Genomic DNA, 24793 nt, shown 5'->3' with positions numbered 1-24793 from the left:
AGCTTGTGCCTTTCCCACTCCTCTATGATTCAGTTTAACAAAGAAAACCTTTGCGTGAACAAATAGCTGACTCAATGTAATGGAGACAATATCTGGAATATGTGCAAAGTGCCATGGGCACAATCTGGAGGGACCTGCTGAATCTGGGTGACTGGGGACCAGAGAAGTCTTTCATTGTGGAGGTGAACTTGTGTTCTCTGACAGATACTGCAGAGGACTCACTACAACCTTTCCAAACCTACTTGGTATGGTTTCTTGTACTATAAAGGCTGAACAGTGGAAGAAAAAAATCCCAGATTCCCTTGCGGCTAGAGTCTAGGTGTTCCAGATTCCACAACAACAACAACAACAACAACAACAAAACGTATAATATGTGACCACAGGTTGGCAGGAAGCTGTGGGGTTTTCTCTAGAACAATCCCAGAGTGTGGTTGAGTGTTTCTCCAGGCTCAACCTGGATGTGCAGCACTTAGGCTTAGTTGGTGTCTACCCCTAACTAGAAATCCTGTGAGTTTCTCAAATCTGTAATAAATCCCTCTCTGCTTAAACTTACTAGAGTGGATTCTCTTGTCCGCCTCTAAGTCCGCTTACCAATGCAAACACTTGTGGAGAATGATCCACTTGCCTCTATCCTTCTGGAGAGATCATCACACGAGTGTGTAGCGTATCTTAGCACTGTCAAGACCAAGGCCACATTGTGTATGGTTGTACACAAATTAGGAATTTGAGTGTACGTGTTAGGGTTTGAAACAGACATGTATTCATGCTATTCCTATTTTTTTGCTTTAGTTTTGTATTTAAATTTATTTGAGAAGCCTGGTATTGTTGCTGTAGGCAGAGTCAATTTGGACTGCAGGAAGTCTTGCCTCTTTCATGTACAAATAGCCTGAAGAATTGAGTGGCAGTGATACGGCTCCTTCTCAGAAAGAGTGATAACAAATTCAATCTGTTGGGACATTCAAGGGAGCTCCCTCCACATGCCAGAACGCATGCCAGGTATTGTGTCGGAAAATTCTATTCCACTGTTCCAAACAAACCTGTGAAGTGGGTATTAATGTCCCATATTTTAGATGAGGAAAAGGAGGCTCCATAAGGTTAAGACACTGCCTACGTTTGCCCGGATTGCATGTAGCCACTGAGACTAAAGCCAGGTTGCACTCAGAGCTGCGAACCCTTCCCATGCTGCCTGTCCGCCTCCCAGAGGGAATGAGGAAGTGAAAGTGTAATGTCCACCCCTCTCACATAAGAATATGGTTGCCTGAGCTTGTCGGGTATTGCTCAATAAATGTTTGGTCAGACCAATGTCCTAGAGATCTTCCTCAATGTTTTCTTGTAGTAGTTTCATAGTTTGAGGTCTTAGATTTCAATCTTTAATCCATTTTGATTGATTTTTGTATATGGTGAGAGATAGGGATCTAGTTTCATTCTTCGGCATATAGATATGTATTTTTCCCAGCAAAAATTAAAAATAAAAAAAAATTTTAAAAAGAGGGGAGAACACTGACACTAGAGACATCTTTCCAAACCAAATAGCTTCTGTGGTATAATTTAGGAGACATAGTCAGTATCTTTCAGTCTCAAATACAGGGATTCAAATACAGGGATGAAGTAGATCCTGTCCAGGGCCCTGATGACATCAGTATTTTGGTAAGAAGAGCTGAGGCATCCACCACGATGATTATGCAAGTTGCTTTGCCCTAAATACAGTATGATTACTTATTAAATTTTTCATAAAGAAATCAAACTGACAATTATGGAAATTAATTGTAAAATTATTGAGGTTACTTTTAGGAGATTCTCAATGTAAATACAAGTAAAAATAAACTCTGTCAAAAAAGAGAGTGGGGTGGGAGTGGGGGTGCTAATAGTTGTATGGTGCTTATTTTGTGCCTAGAGTTTTACATATGTAAACTCATTTAATCCTCACAGCAATCTAGTGAAGGGTTAACTAGATTGCCCAAGATCACAGACTTAATAAATGACAAAACTAGAATTTGAACCCACACGCTCTTGCTCGAGAGTCTATGCTTTGATCCACTATGCTAAACCTCCTCTCAAAACAGCACAGGATTGGGTAGGACAATGTAATTGCTGAGGCCTGGAGTTTCTTCCCTGATCCTACCTGCCACCCTGGTGCCTGCATCTTTTTTCAGAGCTTAAAGCCTGCTTCCTCCATGAAGCCTTCCTTGAAAAATCCAGTCCTGTTCCATCTCTGCGTGCCTTCAGTGCTTATTCAGTGCTGAGCATTATATTCTCTAGAACCTGATTCCACCAGAACTCTAGCATTAATTCCTAAGTCCTTCATGGTGTGAATACTTCTTCCTGAACCACCTGGTCACAGCCCCACAGAAAAGTGAACCCTCATCTTGGACTGTTTTCCTATCTCTTGCAGTATCTGCACATTAGGTACAGAGTGTGGGTTCTATAAAGATTTATCAACCTGTTGATTTAACATATTAAAGAGAGACATAGGAAGGAATAGGCAATTGTCGAGAGGCTCATTATTGCAGCTATAAAATGTTTATTATGGAATAAGAACTCAACACATTCACAAGAGAATTGCTTAACTTTCACCCTTATAGTTTTGTTTGTTTGTTTTTGTTTTGTTTTGAGATGGAGTCTTGCTCTGTCACCAGGCTGGAGTGCAGTAGCGCAATATCAGCTCGATGCAACCTCCACCTCCCAGGTTCAAGCAATTCCCCTGCCTCAGTCTCCCAAGTAGCTGGGACTACAGACATGTGCCATCATGCTTAGCTGATGTTTTTGTTTTAGTAGAGACGGGGTTTCACCATGTTGGCCAGGATGGTCTTGGTCACCTGACCTCGTGATCCGCCCACCTTGGCCTCCCAAAGTGCTGGGAATACAAGCGCGAGCCACCACACCCAGCTGACAAGTTGTTTTGACTGAGAAGAGTGGTCAAGTGCAGGGTCCTGACGTCTGTGTCTTGGTTCCAGGCTTAAAGCTGCATTTGGCCTTAGAGACTAGAGGGACAACATCCTCAATCCTCAAAGTTTCTGCAGCTTTGATGGTTTCTCTTGGCCAAAGAGAGACTCTTAATGGCCCTGGACGTGGTCATTGGATTTTGACAGCTTTATGGAGATTTGTAATGGCTGATTGTTTTGCCTAAATAGTTAACATTTCAAACCAGTAGATTCATACGAACTTGTATCACAGATGTTCTTTATCAGTGTGAATACTTTTCTCCAGTGGTTTCTTTATTTTGTGGACATGAAAACTCTTCTGTCTCACTAAATCCCATCACTCCACCTTTTATATTCAGACAAGAATAAAGACCCAGGGAAGAGCCTGTGACCACGGACTGATTGGTCTTCAAGCCAGATCTGAACCCAGATTACCCTGCAGTAGCACTGTCCTACAGAATGTTCTGTGATGACCAAAGCTGCCTTTTCCACCACAGTGGCCATTAACCACTTGTAGTTATAGAGCACTTGAGATGTGGCTGGTGTGACTGAGGAGCTGCGTTTCTAATTTTATTTCATTGTAATCCATTTAAATTTAAAGACCCACATGTGCTAATGGCTACCGTTTTGAATAGTGCAGTTCTAGAAGAACCAAGCCAGTTTATAGAGAGTTGCTATTGTAAATATTAAAGATTACTCACCATATTCTTTCCTTTCTTGCCACCACAGAAGAATATAACAAAAATACTTCAGTAGGGTGTAAAAAAAATGCACTCGTGGTCCATCTTTTAACAAAAGGCATTCATGCCAGTTATTTCTTACCACCTTGCATGTTTACTTTGCAGTTGTTACCACTGAAATCTCGGAACATTAGTGTTTCTTAAACAATGTACTGTCTTATTTATTTAAACTGTTGCCATGCTACTGTTGTCCACGGTACCCTATGCATGGAGGCTGACGGCCTCTGACAGGCCCTGCCCTTCTGCTGACCCCCAGGCTCGTGAAGGGAGGCAGAAAGGCACTGCTTGTAAAGCATAAAAGTGGGGCATGCCTTCAAGCCCAATTTTCTAACCTTTGTCCTCACAAGATTGCACAAATCACTTGGTTCCATGCCTGAAACACATGCTTCATGCACAGGGAGAGTCTCTCATACTTTTGAGGGAGTGTTATCCATTTAGGAGCAGAGCTGCTGATCAGCACATTTTCCTAGGTAAGCATCACAATTCATGCACAAATAGATTCTCAACATTTGGGGCTGAGTATGGAAGGCAGCTGGAGAATGGGACTTCATTTTGGCAACAATAAATTCCATTTTCCTATCGTTTTCTAAAGGAATTCATAGAATCATCAGAGGCTTGAATGGTAAGAGGTTAAAGATGAGGTGACATTGCACTTAGACTGTGTCAGTGAATGACTGGCTGAGACATCTGTTTCCTTGTTTTCTCATTGCCGAAAAATGGTATGCTGCCTTTTGCAAAGTCTTTATTTTGCATCTTTATCTTAAAGTGGAAGATAACGACTTTGAAAAAGACAGCATATCTTTAAAGAGAATGGAAAGAAGGGTCAGAAAGGAACTTTCTGTCAGAAGGCCAAAATATGTTGCTATAGCTGTCATCTCACAATGTCACTTTAATGATTATTATCACTGGATTTTAGTCCAGTTGAACTTTATGACTACATGCCAAACTCCAACTCATTCTTGAACTCAAAAGGGCAATATTTCAGAAGAACAGAGAAGCAACTCAAGATAAATGGAAATTTTAGAGTCAATTGCGACAACCTCCACTTCTGGCCTGACAGAGTAAAAGAAAGATTTACCCTTAACAAATACAACAGTACCAGCAGACAAAGTATATGAAACGATGGTTTTCAGACATTAGGAACAGGATACACAGGACCCAAACATAGCCTGGCAGTCTCTCTGAGTTGAGCAGACAATGGAGTTTGGAGTCTGGAGTTTGGGAAGGTCAAGGCAGATAGAATTTACAGATCTAAATACCAGAGGAGGTGGAGTTCCTGACACAAAGAGAGAACTTAGAAAGCACTCTCGAGATCTGCAGAGGGGTCCCCTTGAGTCTTTGGCTAAGTCCTGATCTGCATGTGCATGTGAGAAAACTATCAAGTATGGGAAAAGAACTAGAGATGCATAAAAGAAACAATCCCAGGATCTTACACAGGGCTGGTAATAATTTGTGTTCCCAGTAGGAAGAATGGAAAGACCTCCTAGTACATAGGGCATTGGGCAGAGTCCTCGGAAGGCCATTGCTTTGGTAATGAAACCACATGAGCTGTAGACTAGGGTGTTTCTGGACACACTCCTACAAAGCTTAAAAGCAAGCCACAAAAGGATTAAATTCATTCTATGTCACTTAACTACATCCCAGAATGAAGCCTGACACTTTTTAAAGGAATACAACAAAATCCAGTATCCAACAAGATAATATTCAGTATGTCTGGCAGCCAAAATATATTACTAGTGTATGTAAATAACTAAGAAAATGCGACACATAACCAAGTGTGAAAAAAATCAATCAATAAATATAAACCCATATATGGCTAAAATGATCAAAATTAGTATATAAGGACATTAAAACTGCCATATAAACATACATCATACATTTAAGAAGGCAGAAGAAAATATGAAGAGAGAATTGACAATAAATTCAATAATTTAAAAAGCAAATAATTTGAAGGAAACAAATTATCAAACTCAGTGACAAAGAAAGCAGTAATCTGAATATCCCTATATCTATTAAATTCACTGAATTTGCAAGGGGAAAAACCTTCCCACCAAGAAATCTCTGGTAAAGATAGTTTTACTAGTGAATTGTGCCAAACCATTGGGGAAGAAATAGTATCACTTGCACAAAAACTCTTTCAGAAAATAGAAGAGGAAACACATTCCCAACTCATTCTAGGTGGGCATTATCCTAATATTAAATCCAGAAGAATAAATTAAAATAAAACTGCACCCAAATATTTCTCATGAATATGCAAAAATATTTAACAAAATTGTAGCAAATCAAATCTAGAAACATATCTACAACATTCTACATATCAACAACATATCAACAACATTGTTGTAAATGCAACAACAAAATTGTAGCAAGTCAAATTTAGAAGTCTATAAAATAATAATAAGTCATTACTAAGTGGGGTTTAGCCCAGAAATACAAGATTGGTTTAACATTTGAAAATTAATCAATGTATTTGACATTAAAGGGAAAGAAGGAAGGAAGGAAGGGAGGAAGGGAGGGAGGAAAGGGAAGAAAATAAATCCATATGTTGTACCATATACAAAATAAACTTCAAGTGGATGATAGAACCAGAGCTATAAAAGTTCTGGAAGAAAACAAAAAATCTTTGTGACTTTGGGTTAGACAAACATTTCCTAGATAGCACACAAAAAACACATACCACGGCATTAAAGAATTGATAAATGGGCTTCATCAAAGCAAAAAACATCTGCTCTTCAAAAGACACTGTTATGAAAATGAAAAGTCAGGCCATATTTATAAACTATTTGCAAAACATGTATAAAGAAATTGTCTTGACTATATAAAGAGGTTTTAAAATTTAATAAATTTAATAATAATAAGATCAAATACTAAAATAATAAGCAAAATATTTGAATAGGTGCTTCACCGAAGAAGACAAAAGGATGACTAATAAGTACATGAAAAGATGCTCAGCCTAATTAGTCACCAGAAAAATAAAAATTAAAGCTACAATTTAGTGAAATACCATGATATATTTATCAGTATGCTTCAAACTTAAAAAACTGGCAATGCTGAATGCTGGAAAGGCAGTAGCTAGAAATCTCATACAAATTTTGACAGTGACTTTGAAAACAATTTGCAAGGTTTTTTTTTTTTAAGGTTAAACATTCACTAAACTTATAACTAAATAATTACACTTATAAATATTTACCCAAGAGAAATACAAAACATAATCAACACAAAAGCTTATACACAAATGTTTATAGCAGCCTCATTATTAAAAGCCAAAAGCTGGAAAAGAATCCAGGTGCCCTCAATTGCTGAATGCATAAAAAAATTGTAGCACAAGACATTCACACAACAGAATACAATTCAGTAATAAAAAGGGATCAACTGCTGATACACGTACCAACGTAGATGAGTTCAAAAGCATTATGAAAGAAAGCACACACACAAGATTACACAGAGTTTAAGTCTATTTATGCAATATGTTTTAAAAGAGAAAACTATCAGCCGGGCGCGGTGGCTCAAGCCTGTAATCCCAGCACTTTGGGAGGCCGAGACGGGCGGATCACGAGGTCAGGAGATCGAGACCATCCTGGCTGACACAGTGAAACCCCGTCTCTACTAAAAAATACAAAAAAACTAGCCGGGCGAGGTGGCGGGCGCCTGTAGTCCCAGCTACTCGGGAAGCTGAGGCAGGAGAATGGCGTGAACCCGGGAGGCGGAGCTTGCAGTGAGCCAAGATCACGCCACTGCACTCCAGCCTGGGTGGCAGAGCGAGACTCTGTCTCAAAAAAAAAAAAAAAAAAAAGAGAAAACTATCATAATAGAAAGATCCTTCTAGGAGGCAGGAGGTGTCTGGGAGGGGACTCACAGCAAAGAAGGTAGGACAGAGCCTTTTGAGGTGATGGGAATGTGCCACATCATGATTGCGGTGGTGGTTACATGACTGCATACATTTGTCAAAACTCCCTCAAATACGCACTTAAAATTGTGGACTTTCAATGTATGTAAATTATATCTCCATACAGCTGGCCCCATAAAGCAAGGTACATACTAGGGTATATGGTATTATGCATTGGTGTCACATAAAATGAAAAAAAGGAGAGAATTCCAAATATAAAAACTTGTACACATATTTGCTGGAATGCACATAGAATGTCTCAAGGGGCATATTAATGAAATGTGTAGAAGGGACTGCCTCTGAAAATGGAAATGAGGTATTTGAAGGAGTATGGTTGGGGAGCAACTCTATCTTTTGTACTTTTCATACTTAGAACCAGGCAAATAATCAACCCATTTAAGGGGCAGGGGCGGGGGGGACAATGTCAGCTGGATTCCAAAACCTGCTGCTGCTCAACAGGACTTGAGTCAAAATCCTGTTTGTATGTAGGAGCATCTCTATTTTTTACTCACTATCTCCCCTTTTTCCCATTTACAAAAGCATAGGATGCCTAAGAGTGTGAATTTTCCCTTCTCTGTTTTCTCCCTGACTAACTGGTTTGTCACCAGGACTTGCCATTCACCTCACTCTACCCTAAAGTCAAGTATCAATAGCTGCAGGTACTCGACGATCTTTGCTTGAATACTGACCAAATTTCCCAGAACACACCAAGAAGCTTTCCCTCCAAAAGCAAACTGAACTATCCCCCCCCCATAACCAATTTGGTTTAATCAACACATATTTATGAGCCCTGACTATGGACCAGACTTTGTGCTAACTGTGGGGGTACATGGGTGAATAAGATGTAGCTGGAAAGTGCTTTCCTTGTGGAGCTTTCAGTCTTGTAACAGACTAGGGGAGATACACGCTTAACCAGATAATTGTAAAATGAGGTAAGAGGTGCTAAAATGAAGGCAGACACTGAGGGAGAGTACTTAGAATGACCTGAAGGTTCAGAAACAGCTTTCCAGGGAATATGAGTCCAGAAAGATAAGGATTTGACCAGATGAAGGAGAGGAGAAGGTGCTGTAGGCAGAGGTATCAGCATGGGCAAAGCTGGATGGAGCAGAATAGCATCCTATTTGTGGAGAGCTCAGCACTCCTGGGGGACACAGTGAGTGAGGCGGAGCATGGTGGAAGATGGAATTAGAGAAGCCATTAGATTGTTAGGCGCAGAACATGCAAAGGCTTTGTAATGGGATGCTCAAAGGTGAACTTGATCATGTTGGCAATAGGGAAGGTTTACAGCAGGGGAATTGAGTATCCAGTTTGCAATTTCGTTCCAAGGGATGGTCTTTACTCCATTGGGTGAATGAAGGCTAGCTGAGGGTCTCAGGGGTGACTGTTTAGTTCACTTTGACCAACATTTACAGAGTTGCCCCACTGCAACAAGCTCAGTGCCCCCACAGGACACAGAGCTACAGAGATAAGAAACAGGATTCCTTCCTTAAGGAGCTGATAGTCTGGTAAACTACCCTTTAAGAAATGGGAGTCCAAAAAAAATGACCCCTACTGACTAATACTATCTCCCTCTTGATATTCTGATTGGAAGCCACATCCTGGCCAGCTGATATTCTCTCCTGCAGGGTTGACACTGCACCTTTTCTCCTGATCATCACATCTAGTTTGGCTTCCGTGTCTGTTGACAAAACAGTGTTCGGTAAATCATATTAATGCAGAAACACAAAGGCAGGCCCAGGAACAAGGATGCATTGAATTAGTTCTAGCCCAGGCTGCTCCTTGCGGTGTCTAACCCCAATTGCTGTGCAAATCCTCAAGTCCTTTGACTCCAATGTCCCTTTAGAGCTCAACAGGTCAAATAAGCACTCAGAATATTGGCTTTCTGTCCAACTTCAGGATGATGTTAGGAATGTGCCAGGCATTCTAATGAATGCCTGAGAACTAAAGAAATGAAGATACAAACAGTCCAGTAAGTTCTTGGAGAAAATATGGATTCTGAGACTGGTTGCCCATGTCTGGGGGTTCCCATTCAATCCAACTCATTCTTCCTTCAGGAGGATAGTGGGTTGAAGAGTGGCCTTAAAAAGTTATGTCCACCTGGAACCTGAAAATGCGACCTTATTTGGAAAAAGGGTATTTGTAGATGTAATTTAAGCTAAGGATCTTGAGATGAAATCATCCTGAATTAAGGTGGCCCTATATCCAATCCCAAGTCTTTATGAGAGAAGATAAGGGGAAACAGATACAAGAACACCAGGGAGAAGGCCATGTGATGAAGGAGGCAGAGATTGGCGTGATGCAACCACAAGCCAAAGATTGCCAGAAGCCAACAGAATCTAAAAAATACAAGAAAGAACTCTCTCCTAGAGCCTTCGGAGGGAGTGTGGCCCTGACAATACCCTATCTTTAGACTCTGGCATCAAGAACAGTGAGAGAATAAGTTTCTGTTGTTTTAAACCACCATGTTTGTGGTAATTTGTTACAGCAACCCTACAAAGCTGATACAGAGGGCTTGGACTACCACTCTTACTACTGCTGCCAGTTACTGGCCCAAGGCTTCCTCCTCCCTCATTACCCTTGAGATTCCTGGGGGTAACTTATTTCCTCCCTCCTTCCTTCATTCAACCATCATTTTAAGTATGCCATGGACCAAGTATATGAGAATGGAGGCAATAGTTCACAGCTAGGGACATATAAAGACATAAACAAGTAATCATAGCATTAAATGTTATGGACTGAATTGTATACATACCCCCCAAATTTGTATGTTGAAATCCTAAACCCTCAGAACGTGGCTGCATTTAGAGATAGGGTCTTTAAAGAGATGATTAAGTTAAAATGAGGTCGTTAGGGTGAGCCCTAATCCAAAATGACTGGTATTCTTTTTTTTTTTTTTTTTTTTTTTGAGACTGAGTCTGGCTCTGTCGCCCAGGCTGGAGTGCAGTGGCCGGATCTCAGCTCACTGCAAGCTCCGCCTCCCGGGTTTACGCCATTCTCCTGCCTCAGCCTCCGGAGTAGCTGGGACCACAGGCGCCCGCCACCTCGCCCGGCTAGTTTTTTGTATTTTTTAGTAGAGACGGGGTTTCACTGTGTTAGCCAGGATGGTCTCGATCTCCTGACCTTGTGATCCGCCCGTCTCAGCCTCCCAAAGTGCTGGGATTACAGGCTTGAGCCACCGTGCCCGGCTGACTGGTATTCTTATAAGAGGAGAAGATCAGGACACAGACATGCACAGGGAGAAGACCATGTGAAGACAGAGAGAAAAGATGGTGATCTACAAGCCATGGAGAGATGACTCAGAAGAAACCAACCCTGTCAACACCTTGATCTTGGTCTTCTAGCCTCCAGTATTGTGAGAAAGTAAAGTTCTGTTGTTTAAGTCATCCAGTTTGTGATACTTTATGGCAGAAGTCCTGGCAAACTAATACATTAAAGTAAGAACAATGAAGCAGCGCAGAACCGATACAGCCCAGCCTTTTCTGGAGGGACAAGGAAAGCCCTCCTGAAGAGGTGACTTCTAGGCTGCATTTGAAAGGAGAGGAAGGAAGAGCATTGAAAGGGGGCAGCTTGAGCACCGGCCCAGAATCATGAAGTGTGCAGGGAAGTACAGGCTAGTGAACATTTTTAAGACACAGGGTAAATGAGAAGTGGCAAGTAATGAAGTCTTAGCTAAAAGCCTGATGTAACATGAGAAACTTTTATGCATTCCTTTCATCCTGGTCTTTTTCCTGGGGCAATAGGGAGCTACTACATAACTAGAAGCAGGGGAATGGCATGGTCTGATGTGCTCTAAAAAGCATGTGTAAAAGAGAGAAGATCCAAATAAACACGATTAGAAACAACAAAAGGGATATTATCACTGACTTCACAGGAATACAAATAACCATCAGAGAATATGATGAACACCTCTATGCATGCAAATGAGAAAATCTAGAAGAAAATTGATACATTCCTGGACACATACACCCTCCCAAGACTGAATCCCTGAACAGACCAATAATGAGTTCTGGAATCGAATCTGTAATAAATAGTCTACCAAAAAGAAAAAAAAAAAAAACCACGACCAGACAGATTCACAGCTGAATCCCACTAGATGTACAAAGAAGAGCTGGTACCTTTTCTACTAAAACTATTCCAAAAAAATTGAAGAGGAGGGACTCCTTCCTTACTTATTCTATGAGGCAAACATCATCCTAATAGCAAAACCTGGCAAAGATACAACAAAAAAAGAAAACTTCAGGCCAGTATCTGTGATGAACATCAATGTAAAAATCTTCAACAAAATACTTACAAACTGAATTCAGCAACACATCAAAAAGCTTATCCACCACGATCAAGTAAATTTTTTCCCTGGGATGCAAGGTTGGTTCAACATATGCAAATCAATAAATGTGACTCATCACATACACAGAACTAAAGACAAAAAAAATTATTATCTCAATAGATGCAGAAAATGCTTTTGATAAAATTCAACATCCCTTCATGCTAAGAACTCTCAATAAACTAGGTATCAAAGGAACATACCTCAAAATAATAAGAGCCATCTGTGACAAGCCGACAGCCAACATCATACTGAATGAACAAAAGCTGTAAGTATACCTTTTGATATAGGTACAAGACACAAGACAAGACAAGAAGGCTCTCTCTCACCACTCCTATTCAACATAGTATTGGAAGTTCTGTCCAGAACAATCAGGTAAGAGAAAGAAATAAAAGGCATCCAAATAGGTATAGAAGAATTTAAAATATCCTTGTTTGCAGATGACATGATTTTATATCTAGAAAACCCCATAGTCTTGGCCCAAAAGCTGCTCAAGCTAGTAAACAACTTCAGTGAAGTTTCAGGATATAAAATCAATGTACAAAAATCACTAGTATTCCTATACACCAACAACAGTCAAGCTGAGTGCCAAATCAGGAATGCAATCCCTTTCATGATTGCTACAAAAGAATAAAATACCTAGGAATACAGCTAACCAGGGAGTTGAAAAATCTTTACAATGAGAATTATAAAACACTACTCAAAGAAATCAGAGAGGACACAAACAAATGGGAAAACATTCCATGCTTGTGTATAGGGAGAATCAATATCATTAAAATGGCCATACTGCCCAAAGCAATTTATGGATTCAATGCTATTCCTATCAAACTACCAATGACATTCTTCACAGAACCAAAAAAAAAAAAAAAGAACTATTTTAAAATTCATATGGAACCAAAAAAGAACCCAAATAGCCAAGGCAATCCTAAGCAAAAAGAACAAAGCTGGAGGCATCACTCTACCCAACTTCAAACTATACTGCAAGGCTACAGTAACCAAACCAGCATGGTATTGGTACAAAAACAGACACATTGACCAATGATACAGAATAGAGAGCTCCAAAATAAGACCGCACACCTGTAACCATCAGATCTCTGACAAAGCTGACAAAAACAAGCAAGGGGAAAGGACTCCCTATTCAATAAATTGTGCTGGGATAACTGTCTAGCCATATGAAGAAGATTGAAACTGGAACCCCTTCTTTATATTATATACAAAAATCAACTCAAGATAGATTAAAGACTTAAATGTAAAGCCCAGAACTATAAAAACCTTGGAAGACAACCCAGGCAATACCATTCTGGGCATAGAAACAGGCAAAGATTTCATGACAAAGATGCCAAAAATGGTTGAAACAAATGGGATCTAATTAAACTAAAGAGCTTCTGAACAGCAAAAGAAACTATCAACAGAGTAAGCAACCAACAGAAGAGGAGAAAAATTTTGCAAACTATGTATCTGACAAAGGTCTAACATGCAGCATCTAAAAGAAACTTTAAAAAGTTAAAAAGTGGGCAAAGGACATGAACAGACACTTTTCAAAAGAAGACATACATGCAGCCAACAACCATATGAAAAAAAAGCTTATCACTAATTTTTAGAGAAGTACAAATCAAAATCACAATGAAATACCATCTACCAGTCAGAATGGCTATTATTAAAAAGTCAAAAAATAAAAGGTGCTGGCAAAGTTGCAGAGAAAAATGGCCACTTATACACTGTTGATTGGAGTGTAAATTAATTCAACCATTGGAAAGCAGTGTGGTGATTCCTCAGAGACCTAAAAACAGAACTGCCATTCTACCCAGCAATCCCATTACTGGGTATATACCCAAAGAAATATAAATTGTTCTATGAGACAAACAGATGTGTATGTTCATTGCAGGACTATTCGCAATAGCAAAGACATGGAATCAATCTGAATGCCTATCAATGGTAGACTGGATAAAGAAAATGTGGTACATATATACCATGGAATACTATGCAGTCATAAAAAAGAATGAGATTATGTTCTTTGCAGGAACATGGGTAGACCTGGAGGCCATTATTCTTAGCAAACTAATGCAGGAACAGAAAACCAAACACTGCATGTTCTCACTCATAAGCGGGAGCTAAATGATGAGAACACACAGACAAATAGAGGGGAACAACACATACTGGGGCCTATCGGAGGATAGAGGGAGGGAGGAGAGAGAGGATCAGGAAAAATAACAAAAGGGACTAGGCTCAATACTTGAGTGATGAAATAATCTGTACAAAAAAATCCCATAACACAAATTTACCTATATAACAAACCTGCTCATGTACTCCTCAACTTAAAACAAAAGAAAGAAAGAGGGAAAGAAAGAAAGAAAGAAAGGGGGAAAGAAAGAAAGAGGGAAAGAAAGAAAGAAAGAAAGAGAGAAAGAAAGGAAGAAAGGAAGAAAGGAAGAAAAGAAAGAAAGAAAGAAAGAAAGAAAGAAAGAAAGAAAGAAAGAAAGAAAGAAAGAAAGAAAGAAAGAAAGAAAGAAAGAAAAGAAAGAAAGAAAGGAAGAAAGGAAGAAAGGAAGAAAGGAAGGAAGGAAGGAAGGAAGAAAGGAATGTGGACCATTCTTGTGGCTAGGTGGGGGGTCCTTGGGAGATGGATGACTCTAGAGGCAGAGTGACCAGTTAAACAGCTGTGGTCAAGATGACACTGATCATTAGTAACCAAGATGAAGAGGAGATAATATTTTGAGAGGTGAAATCAATTGGATTATTGAAAGTAAAGGAGAAACAGAAATCCAAGTTATTCAGAAGTTTTCGTGTGTACAATTGGTAATACTGTCCAGGATGATGGGATTAGCAGTGGATGCATTGGCATTGAGTTTGTAGTCTCTTGGCGGAAAAATTGCAAAACTTTCTTTAGAAAAAACATGGGCCCCAATTTGGGGATATGTATTTCAGAGTATCACATCACTTTCATTTCAGAGTTAACATAACTCTCACATGATTATTTAGTGATGCTTCTTTATTATTCTTTCGTGAAGGTTTCTTCCCATGGTTCCTCAAGGCACTGAAAGGCTTAGAGCAAGTGGATGACTCCACAGTAAAGAAAAGGATTTATGTCACCTCACAGCATATTCTACCCCTCCCACATGGGAGCGAGTACGCAGGCAGGGAAAGTGGAAAGCATCACAGTGATAGTTAACATTTCTGAGAGTTCATGGACCCTCCTGAAATCATCTGGCACAAATATCTTTGCATAGGGTTCTAGAATGTTCCTGAACCTCCCGAAGCATATTCATGAACATATGAACATATTCCCAGGCTAGGAATGCTGATATAAAGAAAAATCCCCTGGATGGACAGCCCAGTGTGCTAGCTTGCCAGTGATTTGCAGGCAGCCTTAGGAAGGTTGCTTCACTCCTCTGACTTTCCACATTCTTGGCACAGTGCTAAGATTCTGCGACTCTTTGATTAATGGCATTGATTCACAAAGCAAACCAGTTCATATGGGCACCTAGAAAATAATTTTGAACAAAACTGGGCCTTGATCGTGTTCCTAGCACTCTAATTAAGTAAGTCCAGCCAGGCTATCCCATGCCATGCAAACACACTTTTTAAACTGGAAACTATACTAAAATAACAATCAAAACCTTGCGCTGAATCCGGATATCTCCCCCTTACCCTCACAAAATATAAAGTAGCTGGATACACAGATAGATATATATAAATCAGCATCATACCAGCTAGCTTTTTCCACCAAAATTGGTTTATATGAAGCCACAGATTTAAATATTTGGACACACCCAGATGATCAGTTGAAAATATACAGTGTTAATGATACATGATGTGTTTACATCTAAATACTTGAACTAATCTTTGAAACAAAGCATGATGTCTGTTTGGTTCTATTCTAGCTGGCAGGTGGAAATTCTTTTTAATTTGCTTGTTACCCTAAACCTTGTTTTGCTCATGGTATCTTCCTCAGAACATTTTATTACTCTTGATTGCTTTAGGATAAGAACCAAGCCCCTTAGTTTGCAGTGAAAGGCAGCACTCCTAGTTCTTCAATTTCATCATCTGCTCTTCACCTATGTGGGCCTTCTGACCCACCCAACAAAATGGACCTCGCCATACATATGTGAGTGTTGGCTGTGCCTTTGCTTCTGCTGAGCCCACTGCCTGGGACATCCATTGAGCCACATCTCAACATCCTAATCCAGCTTCATTTATCTCATTTCCTCAAGGGGATTTTATAAGTTTCTCACCTGCTAATATAAAGCTTTGTTTGCCTCCAAGGCAAATGGACCAAATGTGTTGCTTATGAAAACATCCAGGAAGAACCTAGGAGGTAAGGGGATCTCTTTTCATCAGATCTTGGCCAAGGAAAGCGGTCCAGGCCCATAGATCATAGCAGAAAAGGAAGGAAAGCCTACAAATCAGTAATGTTTTTAAAAATTGCATATCTCTATCAATATAAAACATTTACCCACAATAGATGCACAATTACTCACTTACAAATTATATGTGTGTGTATATATATATACTACCATAAAAGTGCACTGTGATCATTGTAAAATATATAAAATATTAACATTTAAGATGATTAAAGTTCAACAGAAATGCTGCTTATTATTTTTCATTCTAATTATAGTATTAGAATGGATTATGCTGAGTGCCCCATTTTGAATACCATGACCCCTGTAACCACAACGGGCACCTCTGGTATGGCAATAAAAGCAATTACTGACAATCTGGGGCACTTTACTATGCTGAGCCAAATTATAGTGAGTAATTCCTTTAGAATAATTATGGGCTATGAGTCTAAGAAATATTAACCAGGGTGGTTCTGTTGCCTGACTTCAGCAGGACAACATTTACATTCTCTGTGAATAGTGTCCCCTAAACTTGTTCAGTGCACAACCTGTACATCCCTGCATGAGGGCCCTATAAATGCTCTATCAGAGATAGGCTCTGAAGCTGCAGACACTTTTCAACGGACAGGCTTCACATGAGCTGAGTATGGACAGGAGTGTTGTACTCACGTCAACTTTTCCAACCACAGCCAAATCTAGAGACCATACTCAGTGTTGAGCAGTATCCTAGAGTGGATAATAGGTGGTGCCATATACACATGTACACACTGACCAGGAGCTGGGGCCATACACCTTGGAATCTAAGACTGTAAGAGTTAGGAAAGATTGCCTTTCAAGGATGAAGAAACTTGGTTCAGGGACATTTTATACAAAAGTATTGACAAAGTTGTGTTAGAATTCCCTGACCACGGCTCTTTCCACAATATTATATTCTCATGTTAGAATAACCCAATAGGATATTTATTGAATGCTTGCTGCAAAGTACTATGCTTAAAATAAAACGTTATTTCCTGAATGGTTCAAATTCATCACAATAAGTAATAATTTAGGCTCCTATATATTGACATTTACCATATGTCAGACACTATACTAAGCAACTTATAAGCATTATCTTATTTAATCTTTACAACAACCCTATGAGGAAGGTATCATAACATCCATTTTATCAAGGAGAAAATTGAGGCTGAGAGAAGCTCAATAATTTAACAGAAATTAATCTGCTAAACCAGGTTTCAAATCCATGCAACCAGACTTCAAAACCTGCTCTAGGGGCTGGGCACAGAGGCTTCAGCATTCTGGGAGGCTGAGGTGGAAGAATCACTTTAGCCCAGGAATGTAAGAACAGCCCTGGCAACATGGTAAGACACTGTCTCCACAAAAAAAAAAAATTATAATTAACTGAGTATGGTGGTGCACACCGGTGGTCCCAGCTATTCTAGAGGCTGAGACGGGAGAATGGCTTGAGCCCAGGAGATGGAGGTGGCAATGAGCCGTGTTTGCACCATTGCCCTCCAGCTTGGGCAACAGAGTGAGACCGTGTCTCAAGACAAAAACAAAAACCTGCTCTAAAACGTATTCTGCTTCCATAATAAATGACATATATTATATACAGGACAAATGGTGTTTATTTGTACCATTTTTGTTTGCAATAACCATTATCAGAATAGTTTCTTCCTTTGCATTAAACAAAATACTAGAATGCTTTTCTCTTTCTCCATCTCTCACCACCCCTTCCTCTCTCCTTGGCATACATACACACAGACACATAAGCCAATATCAGCTTCTCAATCACACAATTTCTGAGAAGGGGTCCATAGGTCACTAAAATCTCTAGTCAACCATGGCTCTTTATTTTTCTTTTCGCCCACATCAAATACTTCAGCAAAATGCTTGGGCTTTCTCTTCAAAACAATCCCAATGCCCCACTGCTGTCGTAGTAATGCACCCTCATCTCCTGCCTGAAGTTTGTCAGTTGCCTCTAAACTGTTTTCCCTGCTACTGTGTCTAACCTTCCCAGCTACAGCCTGTTACAAAAAGGTGGCCATACTATTCCTTCCAAAATTGCCCAGTGACTCCCCCTATCACTCAGAGTGAGTGAGGCTCCCCCAGTGGCCCCTAAGGGCTACTGTGATCATGGTCTGTGCCTCTGCACCTCTCCAGCCTCATCTCCTCCCACCTTGTCTCCCTCGCTCACCCACTGCAGCCACACTACCGCCTCGCCCCTACTCACCATCACTCCCCATCTGCCAAATACGGCCATGTCCGAATTCCCAGAAGTTGCAGATTACGTTGTATAACAAAGGGACTTGCAAATGTGATTAAATTAAGAATTTTAAAATGAGGAGATTATCCTGGATTATCCTTGTGGGTCTAATCTAATCACAGAGTTCCTTACAAGAGAAATGCAAAAGGAGTGGGAAGAAGGCAATGGGATGATGGAAACTGGGAGAGAAGAGGTGATGTGGTGTGGGCCATGCGCAAGGAATGAGATCTGCTTCTAGAAGATGGAAAAGAGAAAGAAACAAATTCTCCCCAGAGCCTAGGAACACAGCTCTGCTGACACCTTGAGTTTAGCCCCATAAGACTCATTTCAGACTTCAGACCCCCAGAACTGTAAGAGATTGTTTGTATTGTTTTAATTCACTAAGTTTTAGGTAATTCGTTAGAGCAGAAATAAGAAATTAATACACCCATATCCTGTTTTATAGCACTTTCACCATTAGCCATATTTTATATTTATTTGTTTATCAGTTGTCTCTCTCTCTACAATGCAAAGTGCATGGGAGACATGGCCGGGCACAATGGCTCATGCCTGTAATCCCAGCACTTTGAGAGGCTGAGGCGAGTGGATCACTTGAAGTCAGAAGATCGAGACCATCCTGAACAGCATAGTGAAAACCCATCTCTACTAAAAATACAAAAATTACCTGGGCATGGGGGCACATGCCTGTAATCTAAGCTACTCGGGAGGCGGAGGTTGCCATGAGCTGCACTCCAGCCTGGGTGACAGAGTGAAACTCTGTCTCAAAAAAAAAAAAAAAAAAAGTGCATGGGAGACGAGACTTTTTTTTTTCTTCATTGGTGTAAACCCAGCACCTGGCACCAGATCTGTTGAATGAATAAATGAATGGCATATGTTACTTAATTAAATAATTGGTCAACACTATGAAATGATTAAGCCTCAATAAAATGTTGGTTAAACATATACTTACAAACCTGCATGATATTCTCGCCAACATGTCTAGAACAGGTGGAAACATACACAAATGAATACAAGTATAAATGCAGCCCAGTGGTCCACACTAAAACAGCCCAGGAGAAGAACAACCAGAACTGCAAAGCCATAAGCCCTGCTAGGAAGATGGTGAGCCACAAAGCCTTCTCCAGTGCGGGAAACCAACATCCCTTCCACAGAGCTGGGAGGAGGAAAAGGCCTGAGGTCACACTCAGACCCTATAGTTCTCTTCACTCAAGCAGAGAAGGCCCTATTTTACCCGATTTTGTATATTCCACTTCCATTCAACATTGGATAAGGAACTTCAGTGAAGATGGGGCCAAGTGTGGAACTGGGAAGCAGGGATTATAACTGCCACTCGTTTTATTACTGAATACCCTTAAAAAGGAGTTTATGCATAGAAGCTGACGTCAGTGGGACACTCTCTGGCCTTTCGGTTCACACAATTACACTAAAAATAATGTAAACTTAAAGAGTTAAATCTAATATTTGCTTTAGGAAATTTTAAGTAATTTAGGAATTACATGTTCTAGTTAATCAATTTTCCCTGTTGCCGGTACTGCCAGGAAGTACCAACACTTCTTTTTCCTACTACTTTTGTTTTTGCTCAATACCAGCCATAGGTTAATTTCTAGTGAGATAAACACTTAGCCAAATTTAGAAATAATGTCAGATGGGTCCATGGTGATGATGACAATGATGATGATCATGGTGATGACCCACTTTGCCTGTTGCAGTTTGCATGGATGCTTCTGTCATGAGAAAAAAAAAAAAGTACATCTAGTCCTCACTTTTAAAAAGTCTGTGGCCAGGAGCCGTGGCTCATGTCTGTAATCCCAGCACTTTGGGAAGTTGAGAAGGGCAGATCACTTGAGATCAGGAGTTTGAGACCAGCTGGTCAACATGGTGAAACCCCATCTCTACTAAAAATTCAAAAATTAGCCAGACCAGGTGGCACACCCCTGTAATCCCAGCTACTCGGGAGGCTGAAGCAGGAGAATCACTAGAACCTGGAAGGTGGAAGTTGCAGAGAGCTGAGATCATGCCATTGCACTTCAGCCTGGGTGACAGAGTGAGACTCTATCTCAAAAAAAAAAAAAAAAAAAAAAGTTTGTTTGCACAGTGTGACAGTGGTGATGTGGATATGGAGGCTGGAAAACTGCTTGAATGCACCTGTTCTAACATCACCTCCTCCGTGGAGCTGCTCCAAACTCAGTACACACCTCAGCACTCCTTCTCTGAACACCCACACACTCCACTCACTCCTCTGTTTCATCTCTTACTATATTGTATTAGAATGCATTGAGTGCAAGTCTGTCTCTGTCACCCTATTATTCATTATTTAAGAGCAAGGGCCTTGTCTTGCACAGCCCTTTCCTCCCAAAATGCTCAGCGGAGTACAGGGCAATGTGTCTGGTACATATGTGTGAACCAAGTACTATACTAGATTATTTTTAAAAGGACCTTGTAGTAGGATAAGTGATCCATGATTTACACACAAAACAATTAGAGAAAAGAACAAAGTAGAAGACAATAAAAGGCAAAATGAGTAAAGTGTGTTTCATCAGAACTGTTACTGGGAACTGACGGAGAGAGAAATGAGTATGGACTATGGTTTTTGTAGGTTCATAATCATTTTTATTGGCAAGAAAAAGCAGCATTTACTAATATATTTATACTAATAAATGTGAAAACATTTTTAAAAATCACATAAATATGCACATTGTGGGGGAGACATTGGGGAAAAAGGGCCTGCCATCTTAATTAATAAAGATGATTTGTTTAGGTATGAAACACTTAACATTTTGATAATATTTATAACCATAACTTTATTACTTTGTCGTCTAATACAAAGATCGCCAAGGTTCTGTTTAGATATCATAGGCATTAAACATTAACACTGGTAGTTAGCGTCTTACTACTACTGAAATCATTTGACTTCAACGGATTTTTAGTTATATTGGTGCCAAAGGGGCAAGCTAGTGACAGAGATAGCCTTTATTGACCACCTATCTGACAAATCTGTGACCTTAGAAGCACAAGAAGGTCTTTCTGTCACAAGCTTTGGTTTCACTTTTAAACATGTTGACAAAGGAAATATAACCAGACAGAAAAATGTACTTAATGTCAGTCACAACGGCAAGGATTTGGGCAGCAATTTTGGCTCCGTCATGTGAACCCTTTTGAAACATGCTTTGCTCGTGGTATGCAAAAGTCAACGATTAAACACACACTTTAAATGCACCTTCCAATTCCTCTAATTTTGAAAAGAGCTGAGTACACTCTAATGACTGATTTAGTCACTCCGGCTCTTGAATATGTATTGAGATCCAAGGACCATGACATTATGAATCTTTCCCTGGTCATTCAGAGCAAAATAAAATAGCAGTCACAATATCTACATGCACAGGGTGTACCTGTCAGAGGCAGACCTTACCTTCACAAAGAGGCAAATCTCAGGGTTCATGCGAGCTCCTTCCTTTTCTTCCAAACCTTCAGCATCAGAATAGCAGGTGGAGGAATACTTGCTGATAGAGAAGGCTTTACTATGCTGAATGGTGAAGCTTGAAGGAGAAGGCAGGTCTTCCTTCATCACACTCCCATTCTCCTGGAGCCCCTCTGGGCAGGGTTGCTGGTCCTGGGTTGGTGAATATAACCCTTCCATTGAGATGCCCCTGTCCTCCTGGAGCTCACCTGGCTGAGCCTCCTGGAGCTCAGAGTATATCTCATCAGGCAGGAGGTAGCCTCTGTCTTCTGACTGGGCAGAGGCCAAGCTGGTCTCTTCACCATTAATGGTATAGACTGACACAAAATCATACTCATAGGCATTCAGCTGAGTGGCATATAAATCATTTTCTGGCCTTAAGTACTCCTGGACATCATCATAATGGGGACTTTCATTTTCTTCTGGCTGGTCTGGAACCTCATATGTCCTCTCATTTTGGATTGTGTCATAGATGGTGCTGTAGTCTTCGTCATTCATGCTTATTGATCTGAGAGATCCTTTTACAGGCAGGCCTGAGCAGATCCGAAATGAGTGAAGGGACAGAGGATGCTGCACCACCTTGCAGAGGAATCAACGGGCTTTTAAAAGGCAGCAACTAGCAACTGCTATCAATGACAGGTCTCTAACAATCATTTACTGGAGACTTTAATAAGCAAACCACAAGTCCATTGGACAGAAGATAAAGCTTACACACTCAGTTAACTCCTTCACTCCTAAAGATATTTTTATTAGACCCTGGGGATTTCCTCGTTGGCAGTAACTTCAAGATTGTTTGGGTAAGCCAGAGATTGAATTGAATTATGTTCCTGGTATGCCCTGAAATTTTGAATACGTAGCCATTTTTCATCAATAGAGCTCCCTCCTCCAACAGCCTCCAAATGTTGACAACATTCAAGAACCCTTGCTGTTCAGTGGAGAGCTATAGTTCTTCACAATGGCCTCTCATCTATTTACTACTGAATTTACCACATAGAACAATTCTTTGCCTATTGATACCCTATGATAAATGAATTACATGGCCTGGTTAGGTAATGAATTCCATTTACATTTCTTATCTGGAAACTCCACTAGGTGATTAAACAGCAGAAGGAAAAGAAGATAAATGTTCTGGCCTATAGACACGTCAGTATAGACCGCCCAAAATTAGGGACTCAAAGACTTATGGCTTTAATTTTTATTTTTCCCTCTTAAATCTGCATGATCATCACCATCAACAAACACTCACTAAAATCCTATCATTTACAGAATGCTGAATTGAGCACAACAAAAGCGTTAGAAGACACATTCTCTTTCTTCAAAGGGGCTTTCAAATGTAATTAGAGAGCTCAGAAGAGAAAAGTAAAACTGAGGAAAAACTATTTAAGGTTTTCTTAGTGCAATGAGCCCAGGTCTGGATAAGCAATAAAAAATTGTATGCACAAGGCCGTTCACTTGATGCCATCCACAGATGCTGTCAATATGTGTGCCCTCTCCCTTTTTTTTTTTTTTTTTTTTTTTTTTTTTTTTAAATCTGGTTACTCGATCCTGCTAATTCCTGCTTACCTTCGCCACACCACATACGTCTTTCTCCTTGAAGTGACAACCCAGCTAGGTTGTAAAGGGACTTTAATGTCTAGAAATCATGTGAAAACTGTGAAGCAATGCAACTCCAGTTGACAAGCTTCAGAACATTTGATGAGCATCTTCTTGGCGAAACTTCATTGTACTCTTAGAGTTCAATATTGTATCCAGGAATCTTCTACTGGGAATTAGAGCAGCATTTCTAGAATTCTAGCTTAAAGAATGGGTAAGGAAAAAGAGGCTAGAGACTTCAAAAGCTATTGACACTGGAGGTTTATTTTATTGAAAAGTGACATTCAATGGGTCCAAATACCTTACACATTTTGATAGGTTCCATCATCAGGTGTTTTTAACTGAATGGATTCCAATTCAAATCTTCTTCTAGTTTTAGAGCTGGTGAAAACCTAAGAGATTATTCAAACATTTTATTTTACATTTGAAAAAAATTTAAACCTAGAAAGCAGAAGTGAATGGTCCAAGTTTACACAAAAAGTTAATGGCAGAGTTGACTTTAGCTGTGGTTTTTGAACCTCCAGCTCAGTGATCTTTCTGCTACTAAATCTACTAAATCTCTTCCTTAACTCAGTATTTTCCAATGTTTTTTCATGATCACACACTCTCCCTTCCCTGCCCCCAAAGGATCCTTTTCAGATATTTTCCCCATGAAATAAAAATGCTGCAGATATACTACATATCTGTTTGCATATTGTATATACATCTGTGTTTTGTACATTAAAAGAGAACTGTTTTTTTTTTTTTTTTTTACTTCCCAAGAACCAATCTTCACCCCTTTGGGGGTGACACTGCCCCTTTTAACAATGCAACTCATGCTTTTACTACTAATACAGTGTGTAGCTCATAATCTCACACTGGATTCTGTTTCATTCTGCATTATTTCAAAGAATAGTATACAGCATGTGCATATGAATACAGCACGTTGTCAAGGCCTCACCACAATGACCCAGTGAGGCAGGGCTGAGGTTGGCTAAGCTTAGGGTCCAAGATCAAACAGATATTTCAAATTAGGTCCCTCTCTTATCCTATTTTAGAACACATCTATCATGATCTACAGTTATATGTTGTAATATGAAACAAGTCATTCAGTTCAAATGTAAGTCAGGTCATATCGCTCTGTGATCAAACCCCTACAATGGCTCCCCATTTATCTCAGTGAAAGCCAAAGTCCTTACAATGGCTCACATGGCCCTACATAATCCACACCCACTCTTCTATGCCTGTTTTTCTCCCCCTTGCCGACCCAGCTCCAGACAACTGAGCCTTGTT

General features: G+C 40.0%; 1 protein-coding gene across 2 annotated transcripts in view; it reads right to left on the bottom strand.

The window, feature by feature from the left end:
• The window catches only part of CLIC5 (chloride intracellular channel 5), a 197000-nt gene extending 174422 nt beyond the window's left edge, over window positions 1-22578 (bottom strand). The window contains exon 1 of one of the 2 annotated variants that reach the window (XM_077999832.1): window positions 21881-22578. In XM_077999832.1, coding sequence (XP_077855958.1) covers window positions 21881-22426 — 546 coding nt within the window. In that variant the 5' untranslated portion in view covers window positions 22427-22578. The remainder of the gene's footprint in view (window positions 1-21880) is intronic. The other variant, XM_077999833.1, reaches the window with a different exon arrangement.
• Window positions 22579-24793: the final 2215 nt, after the last annotated feature.

The sequence above is a fragment of the Macaca mulatta genome, chromosome 4 (genome assembly GCF_049350105.2).
Source record: "Macaca mulatta isolate MMU2019108-1 chromosome 4, T2T-MMU8v2.0, whole genome shotgun sequence".
NCBI lineage: Eukaryota > Metazoa > Chordata > Mammalia > Primates > Cercopithecidae > Macaca > Macaca mulatta.
The sequence above is the reverse complement of the archived record's forward strand: the minus strand, read 5'-3'. Positions and strand labels throughout refer to the sequence as shown.